General features: G+C 37.0%; 2 protein-coding genes across 2 annotated transcripts; both read left to right on the top strand.

Annotated features, from left to right (window-relative positions):
- Positions 1–1481: 1481 nt before the first annotated feature.
- Positions 1482–5745, top strand: LOC103937777 (proline-rich receptor-like protein kinase PERK15; the record flags this gene model as incomplete). Its single annotated transcript, XM_009347731.3, has 8 exons — positions 1482–1866; positions 2333–2821; positions 2896–2982; positions 3088–3158; positions 3488–3564; positions 3731–3878; positions 4349–4510; positions 5058–5745. Coding segments are annotated over 8 exons (1716 nt in total), but the record flags the coding sequence as incomplete, so codon positions are not given.
- A 1167-nt stretch (positions 5746–6912) lies between these two features.
- Positions 6913–10759, top strand: LOC103937778 (ras-related protein Rab7). Its single transcript, XM_009347732.2, has 7 exons — positions 6913–7153; positions 7453–7479; positions 7606–7705; positions 8547–8693; positions 8778–8858; positions 8974–9119; positions 10474–10759. The coding sequence occupies exons 1-7, from the start codon at positions 7101–7103 to the stop codon at positions 10541–10543; spliced, it is 624 nt and encodes a 207-aa protein (XP_009346007.1). The 5' UTR covers positions 6913–7100; the 3' UTR covers positions 10544–10759.
- Positions 10760–10956: the final 197 nt, after the last annotated feature.

The following is a 10956-nucleotide window of genomic DNA, read 5'->3' as shown; positions in this document are numbered from 1 at the left end:
GAATATAACATGACATATAATTAGATAATAATTAACAAAGTACTTCACAAATATTCATGTCATGGCTTCATCATAAACCTTAGAAAATAACTTAGTTACACATAGAAATAAAAATAAAAGAAAGATAGAACCCGGAATCCATGGCAAAGCACGTCCCTAAGCTCTTCTTCACAAATTGAATGGTAGTATGGTGCGGTGGTGGATGGATGGATCTCAGAGAGAGCTTAGGGACCTTATTTATACTAGAAAACCCTAAAAAGTATGGGAGAAACTCTCCTAAAATAAAACAAACTCCTAAAGAATTAATGACACACAAACTAGGAATGAATCTTTCTTGACTTGGGAAACACGTCATCTGTCTTGCACGCCAGGTTTGGGGTCGATTTATCTTCTGGAAAAATCTGTAAAAATATGAAAAACGTAGCTTTATCTCTTATCTTTACAGGCATATATCGGACACCACTGGGAAAAATCGGGAAAGCCTTCAAATCTCTATTCTCCCACAGCTGTGCAATTCTGACGGGAAAACAACTTTTGCGGAATTGATTTGTAAAACTGGAATGAATGGCTCCATGGAAAATTATGAAATTTGGATACAACAATGTTCAGCCTCTTAACTTCCTTCTCCAATTCACCTTGCATCCAAACTCCTCCAGAAAGTCGAATTATCACAAAAAAACGTCATGCATGTGCAGATTGGCTGAAACTGAAAAATATGAAAGTAATAAGGCTTTTTATAATCAATTCCTTAACAAAACTTAAGGATAATTAATATGAAAATATGATAAATAATGCATCTATCATAATGGACTTCATCGCATTTGGTTCCTAGGTATGCAAATTTGTCTCAAACCAATTCTCCTCTTAACACATTGATGATAAGTGGAACCACAAGCTTGTGTATGGCGGCCGTAATGCAAACCTTAGATAACCGAAATTAACTAAAAACCGGCTCAACCGGTTTAGTTGATTTTTCCAAATTTTTACTTTAACGTTTTAAACTGCACCTCTAAAGAAAATCACACAGCAACATGATTTGTGACTTATTCTTGGATTTTGCTTAGTAGTTCTAATCTTAAAAAAGTTTCAACTTTTATTTTGTTAAAAAATATGTTAGATTTAGTATTTAATCTAAATTTTCCTTGTACGAAAAAATCTAATTTTTTTTTCTTTCTAAGTTCTTGGCCCAAATTAAAACTTTGATTAAAAAGAAATCGGCTACAATACTTATAAATCAATCCAATTTTAATTTTGTGTTCGTAAAAACACAACTCATTAAGCATGTTGGGAGAGAGAATCAACACAGCATCGTCATTGTAGTTACGTTTGGTAAGAAAATATTTTTTGGTGCAAAAATGGGTCCCACCGCGTTATGTCTTCTTCCCTGCCACCACCAACCCATGTGACTGTATTCTTTTCCCTCTCTTTCAGTCTTTTTCTCTTCTCAAATTGCAGCTCCTCCTTCCCTCGCAGACTTTTAATCTCGGCGGGAATGTCGGCGCCGTCTCCGGCGACCAACTCCACGTCACCTCCTCCTGCTTCACCTGCGACCAACGCCACCTCACCAACTCCTCCAACGACCAACGCCACCGCGCCAACTCCTCCTTCGACGACCAACTGACACCACACCTTCTCCGCCTCCTCGAACGGTGACAGCGTCAGCTGCCGACCGAGTCTCCCCTCCGCCACCTCTGTCTAATTCGCCGGGATTGCCGACGAACCCGAACTTAGGCGTTATAGTAGGGGTTGTGATTGGAGGGTTTTGTACGCTACTTGTGGGGGGCATTTTCTTCCTTTTCTACAGAAGGCGGAAGAGGCGGCAGGCGAAAGCGCAGGAGTCGGGGAACTATCCAGAAGAACCCAAAAGTGAGCTCCTTTTCATTAAAAACTTGGATTTTGTTGTGATGAATTTTGTGCTGCTGCTTAAGATTCCTCTTTGGCATTGCGTGAGTTGAACTGAATTCAGTTACAAATTGGTTAGAAATTGAAACTATTTACGTGCCGGTTTGATAACCATTTCGATTTTAGTTTTTAGTTCATTTCGTGCTTAAGGAGGTGGAAGAAGCGTGTTGTGGGAGTGAGGGGGAAGGCCTCTTCATACACCCTGGCGTCGTTGAACGTTCAGTGCTCCGTGCATCTCCACTGAAATAAGTATTAGGTAGAAGCTATCATGCGGTTCAAATTGAGGAGAGCAAAAGTTGAGATTTAGAGACAATGCCGATCTTCCGTTAATTTGTGAAATCTTTATAATTTGTGAAACTCCCACTATTCTTGACATCTGATCGTTGCCTCTAATTAAATTTGTATAATTACTATTCTTTGATTTCTGCAGACGATTTTGGTGGTCCACCTCAGCATTTGCAACATAATTATGTTCCTCCACCAGCACAAAAAGTAAAACTGTTTCCAAAGCCTACTCATCCCCCAGTACCATCTTCAAGTTCAACTAGTAGCAGCTTGGGCTCTGAGAAACCACCCTCAGTAGCATCGTCTGGCTTTGCCTTTGGATCGTCACAAATCACATTTACATATGAAGAATTGGCGATGGCAACAAATGGTTTCTCCAATGTCAATCTCCTTGGTCAAGGAGGATTTGGATATGTTCATAAAGGAGTCCTACCAAATGGGAAAGTGGTTGCAATTAAGCAGCTGAAAGCTGGGAGTGGGCAAGGGGAGCGTGAATTCCAAGCAGAGATTGAAGTTATTAGTCGTGTCCATCATAGACATCTTGTTTCACTGGTTGGATACTGCATTAGTGGGGTCCAGAGGTTGCTTGTTTACGAGTTCGTTCCAAACAATACCCTGGAATTTCATCTGCATGGTAAGTATTTTCCTTGGTTAATCTTTTGCTTTTTATATCAATGATTGGAATATTATCAAATAGAAAAATTACAGGAAAGGGGAGACCAACTATGGATTGGCCAACTAGATTGAAAATCGCCCTAGGTTCTGCAAAAGGATTGGCATATCTCCATGAGGACTGTAAGCTTCTTTGCGTGCTAGCTTTTTTGTCGACAACCATAAAAAAAAGTTTCTGGTCTGTGTTGTCTGCTTTGGAATTCACCCACTCTTGAGCTATATCTCCAGGTCAACCCAAGATCATACACCGTGACATCAAGGCAGCTAATATTCTTCTTGATCATCACTTTGAGGCAAAGGTAGACTTGTTAGTCCTTATTTACAAAAGGTAAAATTGCAAAAGTTGCATTGAAAAAAATGAATAGTATTGGGCTAGTACTGTAACTTTCTCGCAAAAACCTTGATTCTTTTCCTCCCTTCTGATTCGCCATGCCAAAGTAAAGGCATTCATTTTACCTGAATGTTGGCTATGTGGATAACTGTGACTCAAACATTACAATCGGCTATGCTTATCATTTGACGAAGCGAATCCATCATTAAGACAGCTCTGCCAAATATTTTTGTCAATTTGGTTTTAAGTTCTTCTAACATTGACTCATGTTTTGTATTGTATGTGATCTTTGTTCAGGTTGCAGATTTTGGACTTGCCAAGTTGTCTTTAGATACAGATACTCATGTTTCCACAAGGGTCATGGGAACTTTTGGGTAAGTTTAATTGTCTGCTTTACTTTTTACTCATAGCTTTACTGGTTCCATGTTGTCGAGCTTGGAGTGAAATAAAAAACATCTCTTGTTTAGTTTATAAACTTGTAATGGTTGATTTTCTAATATAGTTCCATTTCTTGCTTTCTCACAAACCTACCAAATGCAGTTACTTAGCTCCTGAATATGCATCTAGCGGAAAGCTCACCGAGAAGTCAGATGTCTTTTCATATGGGGTTGTGCTATTGGAATTGATAACTGGACGCCAACCCATCGATAAAACTCAAACCTTCACTGATGATAGCATGGTCGAGTGGGTGTGTATAGAATATTCTCACTGCCAATTTAACACCTGTACTTTACCATCATATTTTTGTGGAGCACAAAACTATTACACTCCGTTTGGATGAAGAAATTTAAAGTCACTATGGAATTTTAAAATGACGGAAATTGCAATGATGGGATTTATTTTCTAGAATTTGTGAATTTTCTTGTTTGGTTAACCTAAAGAAGAACGGAATTGAATACAGAATTTGTTATTTTAAAACTTTTTTTAATCCAAATTCTAAGTTTATTTCCCTCATCCAAACGTAGTGTTAAGCACACTTTTTTTTTGATCTGTTACCAAGTTCTGTTGTTCTGCTGGATAGTTCTTTGGTATATGGCAATGGCCAATTCTTCTGTGTGGCTCTCTGTTCTTGTCTTTGCCTATTAGAACGGAATTTGTTTTTCAGTAGAAAGCTTGAATGGCATGAAAAAACTGATAGATTATGCCCTTGAATTTCAGGCGAGGCCTTTGCTTGCGAAAGCATTGGAAACAGGCAACTTTGATGCTCTTGTTGACGTAAGGTTGCAGAATGACTACAACACCAGTGAAATGGCCTGTATGCTTGCTTGCGCTGCTGCTTGCGTGCGTCATTCTGGCCGACATCGGCCGCGAATGAGCCAGGTAATCTTTCAAAGTTCTCAAGTTGATCCCTAAAGTAGTCTATTGCTCATGTTTATATAAATTTTCTTTATCTGAGTAATGTATGGAACTTCGGAAATTCAAGTTCCAATTTGGTCCCTATATTTCCTAGTTACTTTCTCAACTTTACCAAACACTAATGGGAAAAATGCATTCTCATTTCTCATCACCCCCTGGAAAACACATAAGATTTGTTTTCCTTTCCATTCCATGAACCAACGGAGCTTTAAGTCTCCTGGTGGGACGTTTGAATCCGATGTTAAGTTATTGGTTTGGTAAACCCAAGCAGACAGACAGTTCAAAGGTTGAACCAACCTAGTCGTGTAAGATTTTGTGGCCGGTTACTTTAGATTTTCCGTTTCATTGATCTTTCCTATTACCTTGTACAGTTTTACATTTTAAGGTTGTTAGTACGCCGAAGAAACGTAATAATTCCAATTTGACTGTGTGCTGATTTTCCTATTTAACCGATCCATGTAGACATTGTTCTGCATGTGCCATTTGATCCTTAAGATTTGATTGAAATCAGGTGGTTCGAGCTTTGGAAGGAAATCTTTCTCCGGATGAGTTAAATGAGGGAATTATACCAGGTCAGAGTACGGTATTCAGTTATGGAAGCTCAGAGTACAACGCTACTGAGTACAAGGAAGACTTGAATAAATTCAGAAAACTAGCACTAGAAAGCCAAGAGCAAGGGACCAGTGAGAACAGTGGACCTAGCAGTGATTTTGATCTGCTCCAGTCTACCTCAAGTGGCGAAGGCCAACAAACCACCCGAGAGATGGAACTCGGGAAAACAAAGAAAGACACCCAAGATCTTGAGTGAAGCGCTTGACAACTGATTCCCAACAAAGAATCACACACCTGCTAACATGAAAAAACACCATTTTCTACGGTACATTTGATAGATCGAATGTACGAGTCTTCAGCTAGATTAATGATTTCTGCGGGAGCTGCATGCAGAGTTGTTTGAAGAATTCGAGTGTTTCTATACCGCCCAGGAGTTTGAATGAAATCAGACGCCTGGAATGTCGATATCAATACATCTTTCGTGGCCGTTCAACATTGTGTTCCAGATGGATTTAACAATGGAACAAAGTTTGACATTGTTTGTTGAAGTTGGGAAGAATTAGGAGGAGGAATAATTCTGTATGTATTTTGGCGGATTTTTTCATTGTTATATTAAACAGTTGGTTATATATTTTACATTTCTTGAAGTTGTTGATACCTTTTGTGTATGCACAAGTTGTGTTATTTGCTTGTGAATTGTATATCAAATTCGATTGACCAGGTTGCAGTCCAATACATATATACATATGTATATTGGCATGCAGGCCCTTTAAAAGGAAAGATTCCCATTTTTTTTCGAAAGTTGGAGATTAGTTGTTGGACTCACTTTACACAGAACTTCACGATCCGAATTGTCTAATTTTATAAGTCTTGATTCATAGATCATCTTTGCAAAAATTTCAATTTAATCCAAAACCATATGCCTATATAATTGTTACAATGAAATTTCAATGTTAGTGTTCATCAATCGTTTAGATACATTAGATATTTCCGATTTAACAAATATTTTGCAAAAATAATCAATGAAATGCAATTTAAAAACTAAACTGTTCAAATTGTTAAAATTCGATGTGATATGAGTCCTAAAAACAAGTTCTAAATGAAAATCCCTTCCTTAAAGACTTTGTATGCCGACGCTGAATGAGACCTTATCGGAAGTGGAAAAAGAACGAAGAAAGGAAATATCTCAATAAATGAAGTCTTATCATTCCCTACCAACAAAGAAAGAAACTAAGTTTGGTGGATTGACTCGAGTTACAAAAATGGGATATTCTCAAGTTTCCAATCTTTTTTTTATGGAATAACTACCACACACGGTATCCAATGATTATAAATGAATTTCAAGCTTGTATTTTACACGATACATTCAAAGTTCAATTTTTAGTTGTCAGAAGAAACTGAAATATCTTATCATCCTTCAAAAGAGTGGAATGTTGTGACAAAACCACCAATTGGTCATTTAAAAAAAAGAAAAAATTCCTTTTTATAGAAGGGAAGTGTTATTGGCATTCTAAAAATCTCTTTTTACACTCCTCACAAAGTGTATTTTTCTTTGTTACTATAGAAAGTTTGAAGTGTAGAATGAGATTTTTAGAGTGTTAATAACAATTCCCTTGTAGAATGTCCAAACTTTGGAAGGACAAAAAAGTGTAAAATCAACAAAAAAGTTGGGGCACTTTAGGAATAATAAAAAAGTTCAAAACTCTGGGAGCAGTGGGATCATTGTCCAGCCTGTCCTAGTTCAATTGGTCCAGAAAAGGAGAACTAATCCCCCCAATCGGGTTAAACTCTGCTTCCAAACAACAATACCAGCTACGGGAAGAATATTCCTCTCTCTCTCTCTCTCTCTCTCTCTCTCTCTCTCTCATATTTTCTCTGTTCTTGTTGCAAATCTCTCTGAAGGTTTCAAACACCAAATTCGAATTTCGAAAATTGTCCCTAATTATTTTACTTTTTTTTTTTTCTGGGAAATTCTGATTTCGAATCTACAATCCTGTGATCCATGGCTTCTCGTAGGCGCATGCTTCTGAAGGTCATTATCCTCGGCGACAGCGGGTAAGCTCGCTTTAAATATGAGAAAAATTGTTGAATTATTTTTCCATAATTTTCATAATTATTTGTTTGGTTGCTGAGAAAATGGAGGAATATGATGAGAGACCGGGAAAAGTTCTAAATCTTGTGTCTTATTTTATAGAAATGGAAACCCAGCCTGATCAACTTGTTGCATGTTTCGATATATAATGTCTTTTCTTTTTTAAAAGTTCAATTTTTCTTGTAATTATGCAATTATTTGTTAAATTCTCAAAATGTGTTTGTGAACTGATATCTGTTTGCTTATTTATTTTGATTGGCAGGGTGGGGAAGACATCGCTGATGAATCAGTACTGTCCTCAACTTAGATCATGGATTTTTTTTTAATTATTGATAATGTTCAAACTTTCTGAGATTTTGATTCATATATGGTGGTTTTGTAATTCATTGTTTGTATTTGGATTTTTGAACTGTAGGTATGTGAATCGCAAGTTCAGCAATCAGTACAAGGCGACAATTGGAGCCGATTTTCTGACCAAGGAGGTTCAGTTTGAGGATAGGTTGTTCACGCTGCAGGTTAGAGATCTCTGAGCATTCATATATTCAATGAAAGTAAAACGCTATATGATGCAATGTTGAGCAATCATGATTGAACCCCTAACTCTGTTGCTAGTTCGATTGGCTGTCGTTAACTCATTGTCACTTAGATTATGTATTCTTATACATTTTGTTTCTGAGTGAAAAACCCATTTGTTACTTTTGTACCTCTCTTTTAAACAATAGTTGCTTTCCTTTGGTTATGTTGCTGTTGTAAGATGTTGGTTTCCGTTTATCTACTTAATTTACAAAGGGTATAACAATTCCAAGTTGAAGATTCAGACTTTATATTTCTCAAGATCAAGAATGTTTTCTTTAGTGAATACTGGACAGCTTATGATACTTGTGTAGACAGCTGAACATTGTGGGGTTCTGGAGTCAAGAGAAAGATTGCTGCTATTTCTGTCTTTGTTATAATGTTATTGATGCTGAAAAGTGTGACGTAAATTTAGTAATGGCTGCGAAAGGTACTTAGATAAATAGTAGGTTTTTTGTTTTTTTGAGTACAGATAAATAGTAGTTTTGAAAATGAAAAAAGAATGGAAGGTGAAATCTATGCTTTATATCAGTTTCGGAGGAAACTATTGCTTTCCATACACACACCAACTTATAATAGAAAGAAACATATTTTCTTCATGTTTGAGATTATCATCTATCTCATTTGCAGTATTGACAGCCCTATCTATCACGCTCAGCATGTAATGGGAAGTGATATGAATCAACAATTGATGTGAATGTCATGAAATCGTTTGTAAGAGAAAATGTCGATATACATGCACTTGCAAATTAGAAGGTTTACACCGTTTATTCATGTGTACAGATTTGGGATACTGCTGGTCAGGAAAGGTTTCAGAGTCTTGGTGTGGCTTTCTATCGTGGTGCTGATTGCTGTGTCCTCGTGTATGATGTGAATGTCATGAAATCATTTGATAATCTTAACAACTGGAGGGAAGAATTTCTGATTCAGGTAATTACAATTTGATTATCTCCGTAGATAGTCACACATATGAAGTGTTGACTGATAGTTACGTTGTGTGTATTTGATGTTTAGGCCAGTCCATCTGACCCTGAGAACTTCCCATTTGTTGTGTTGGGAAACAAGATTGATGTTGATGGCGGAAATAGTCGAGTGGTAAGATGTCTAGATTCTAGAATATGGAGGTTCTATGTTGTTGCTCTAGAATGTGTGTACATCAGCTGTTCCTCTCTTGTAGTGTGTGCATATCGTTCTACTCTTTTGGCTGTAGGTGTCTGAAAAGAAAGCAAAGGCCTGGTGTGCTTCCAAGGGAAACATACCATACTTTGAGACTTCTGCAAAAGAGGGCTTCAATGTGGATGATGCCTTCCAGTGCATAGCCAAAAACGCACTGAAGAATGAACCTGAAGAAGAAATGTAAGTATTTTTTACTTAGCCGATTTATCATTTTGTTTTCCAGTCACTTTTCCCTAAAAGTTTTCTTTTTCAGCATTGAATTTAGGCCCTCTCCAATTATTTTAAGAAATATCTTATACATCTGGGACCCTAATTTGAGATAATTATCTGAATAGGTGATGTTGATCAATTTAGAGTAATTGGACAACAAAATTTATTTACCAGTCAATTAATTTCCATCAAATTGTGATGGTAGGTATAGATAGCAATTCTTCTTATTTATTCCTGTCCACAACAAGTTGATATGTATACCTACTTCTATAGAGGAGGAGAAATACCTCTTGTTTGTAGTTGCTTTTCATAATTAGTAATTAGTAATTACAGTCAAGTGGTATTCCCTCACCTTTTTAATAAGGGGTTCTTGCATTCAACCCTTTGAGGTATGTGATTTATGTGGAGAGAGGCTACCTTATCGTTTAACACACTTATGCCTAGTTAAGGGAGCATTTTTGCTTAACACCACCTTAACCCAAGGTGTATACTCACCAACTCCCTTCGATTTTAAGAGAACATACACCAAAGGAGTGTAAAACAGAACTTCTCTGTTTCAAAATATTACGTGTGTGTGTGTAAACTGTAAAGAAAAGGAAACTGGTCTTAAAAGCTGGTTCCTTGATCTCTATGGTTTCTGAACAAGAATCCTCTCCATTTTAACTTGAAATGGGGAAGAAGGGTCTTTGATATTAGCTGTCCAATCAATAGCGTGTTAGTGAAAAAATCATGAAAGTCATGTTACTTAAAAAATTATTGCGTAATGGTTCGGTTTTGATTGCACAGCTATTATAAAAGAACCGGATATCTGTCCAACCAGAGAAAAACTTGTGTGGACCGTTGTATAATGTCATCACGCTGACTTAATGCGTCTTACTACTCAAATGAAGTCATTTGTTAGAAATAAAAGGAAGTTTTTCATTTCAAGTACTCACCATGTATTATTAATGCCTCTAATTACTACGACATCAGCACGGTGACATCATATGATGGTCGTGCACAAGTTCTACAAGTATAACATTTCTTGTTGGCAAGTAAGATAGAACCCAGCTCTTGTTGACAAATAGGGTAAAAGTAAAATAGAGTATTATGGCTTCAGTTCCAGTTCTCCCCAAAACTGCAGAATCTTAGGTTATAGCAATAATTTAACGAACACCACAAGCCAAAAAGAAAAACACACGACTCTTATACTTCGTGAACTTATTAGAAGCTCCTCTTCCCGTTTACCTTTTCCACATAATTTAAATGTTAAATTAGTTGGAATACTCGGTTTCTACCGGGGTACTAATTGAATACTTGTGGATTTTGTTTGTGGATGATGAAGATACCTTCCGGACACAATTGACGTTGCTGGCGGAGGGAGGCAGCAAAGATCTACTGGCTGTGAATGTTGAGGAGTTATTGAGTGGGCTTTTGCTCTTTGGATGGCAGAATGCAGTTCTTGTCAACGATATTTGGTGATTTAAGACTCGGTAATCTTAAAAGTTGATGATTATAGGGAACGGTTACAAAGTTTTATTTGTATTAGAAGTGAATGGGAAGAGTCATTTGTTTACTTTGCATTGCTTTTGTTTATATTTAATGATTTTATTTCCCCTTTAATTTGTTTATCTGGAAGTGTAGTGGTTCTTTACTTCTTTCATTCACTGTAGCTGTTTGAAATCAACAGCATATTAGGCCACACTTTGCACTGCAGTTTTCATCTTGGTGAAGGCTGAAGTTGATGCTTGAAATGGTATAGCACCAAGATATTAATATTTAGTATTTGAGTTTGGATTTTAGGGGAAATTTACACTTTTTTCGATTC

This window comes from the organism of the source record quoted next, unplaced genomic scaffold, assembly GCF_019419815.1.
Source record: "Pyrus x bretschneideri cultivar Hongxiangsu unplaced genomic scaffold, Pyrus_bretschneideri_v1 Contig20, whole genome shotgun sequence".
NCBI classification, from domain to species: Eukaryota; Viridiplantae; Streptophyta; class Magnoliopsida; order Rosales; family Rosaceae; genus Pyrus; species Pyrus x bretschneideri.
The sequence above is the reverse complement of the archived record's forward strand: the minus strand, read 5'-3'. Positions and strand labels throughout refer to the sequence as shown.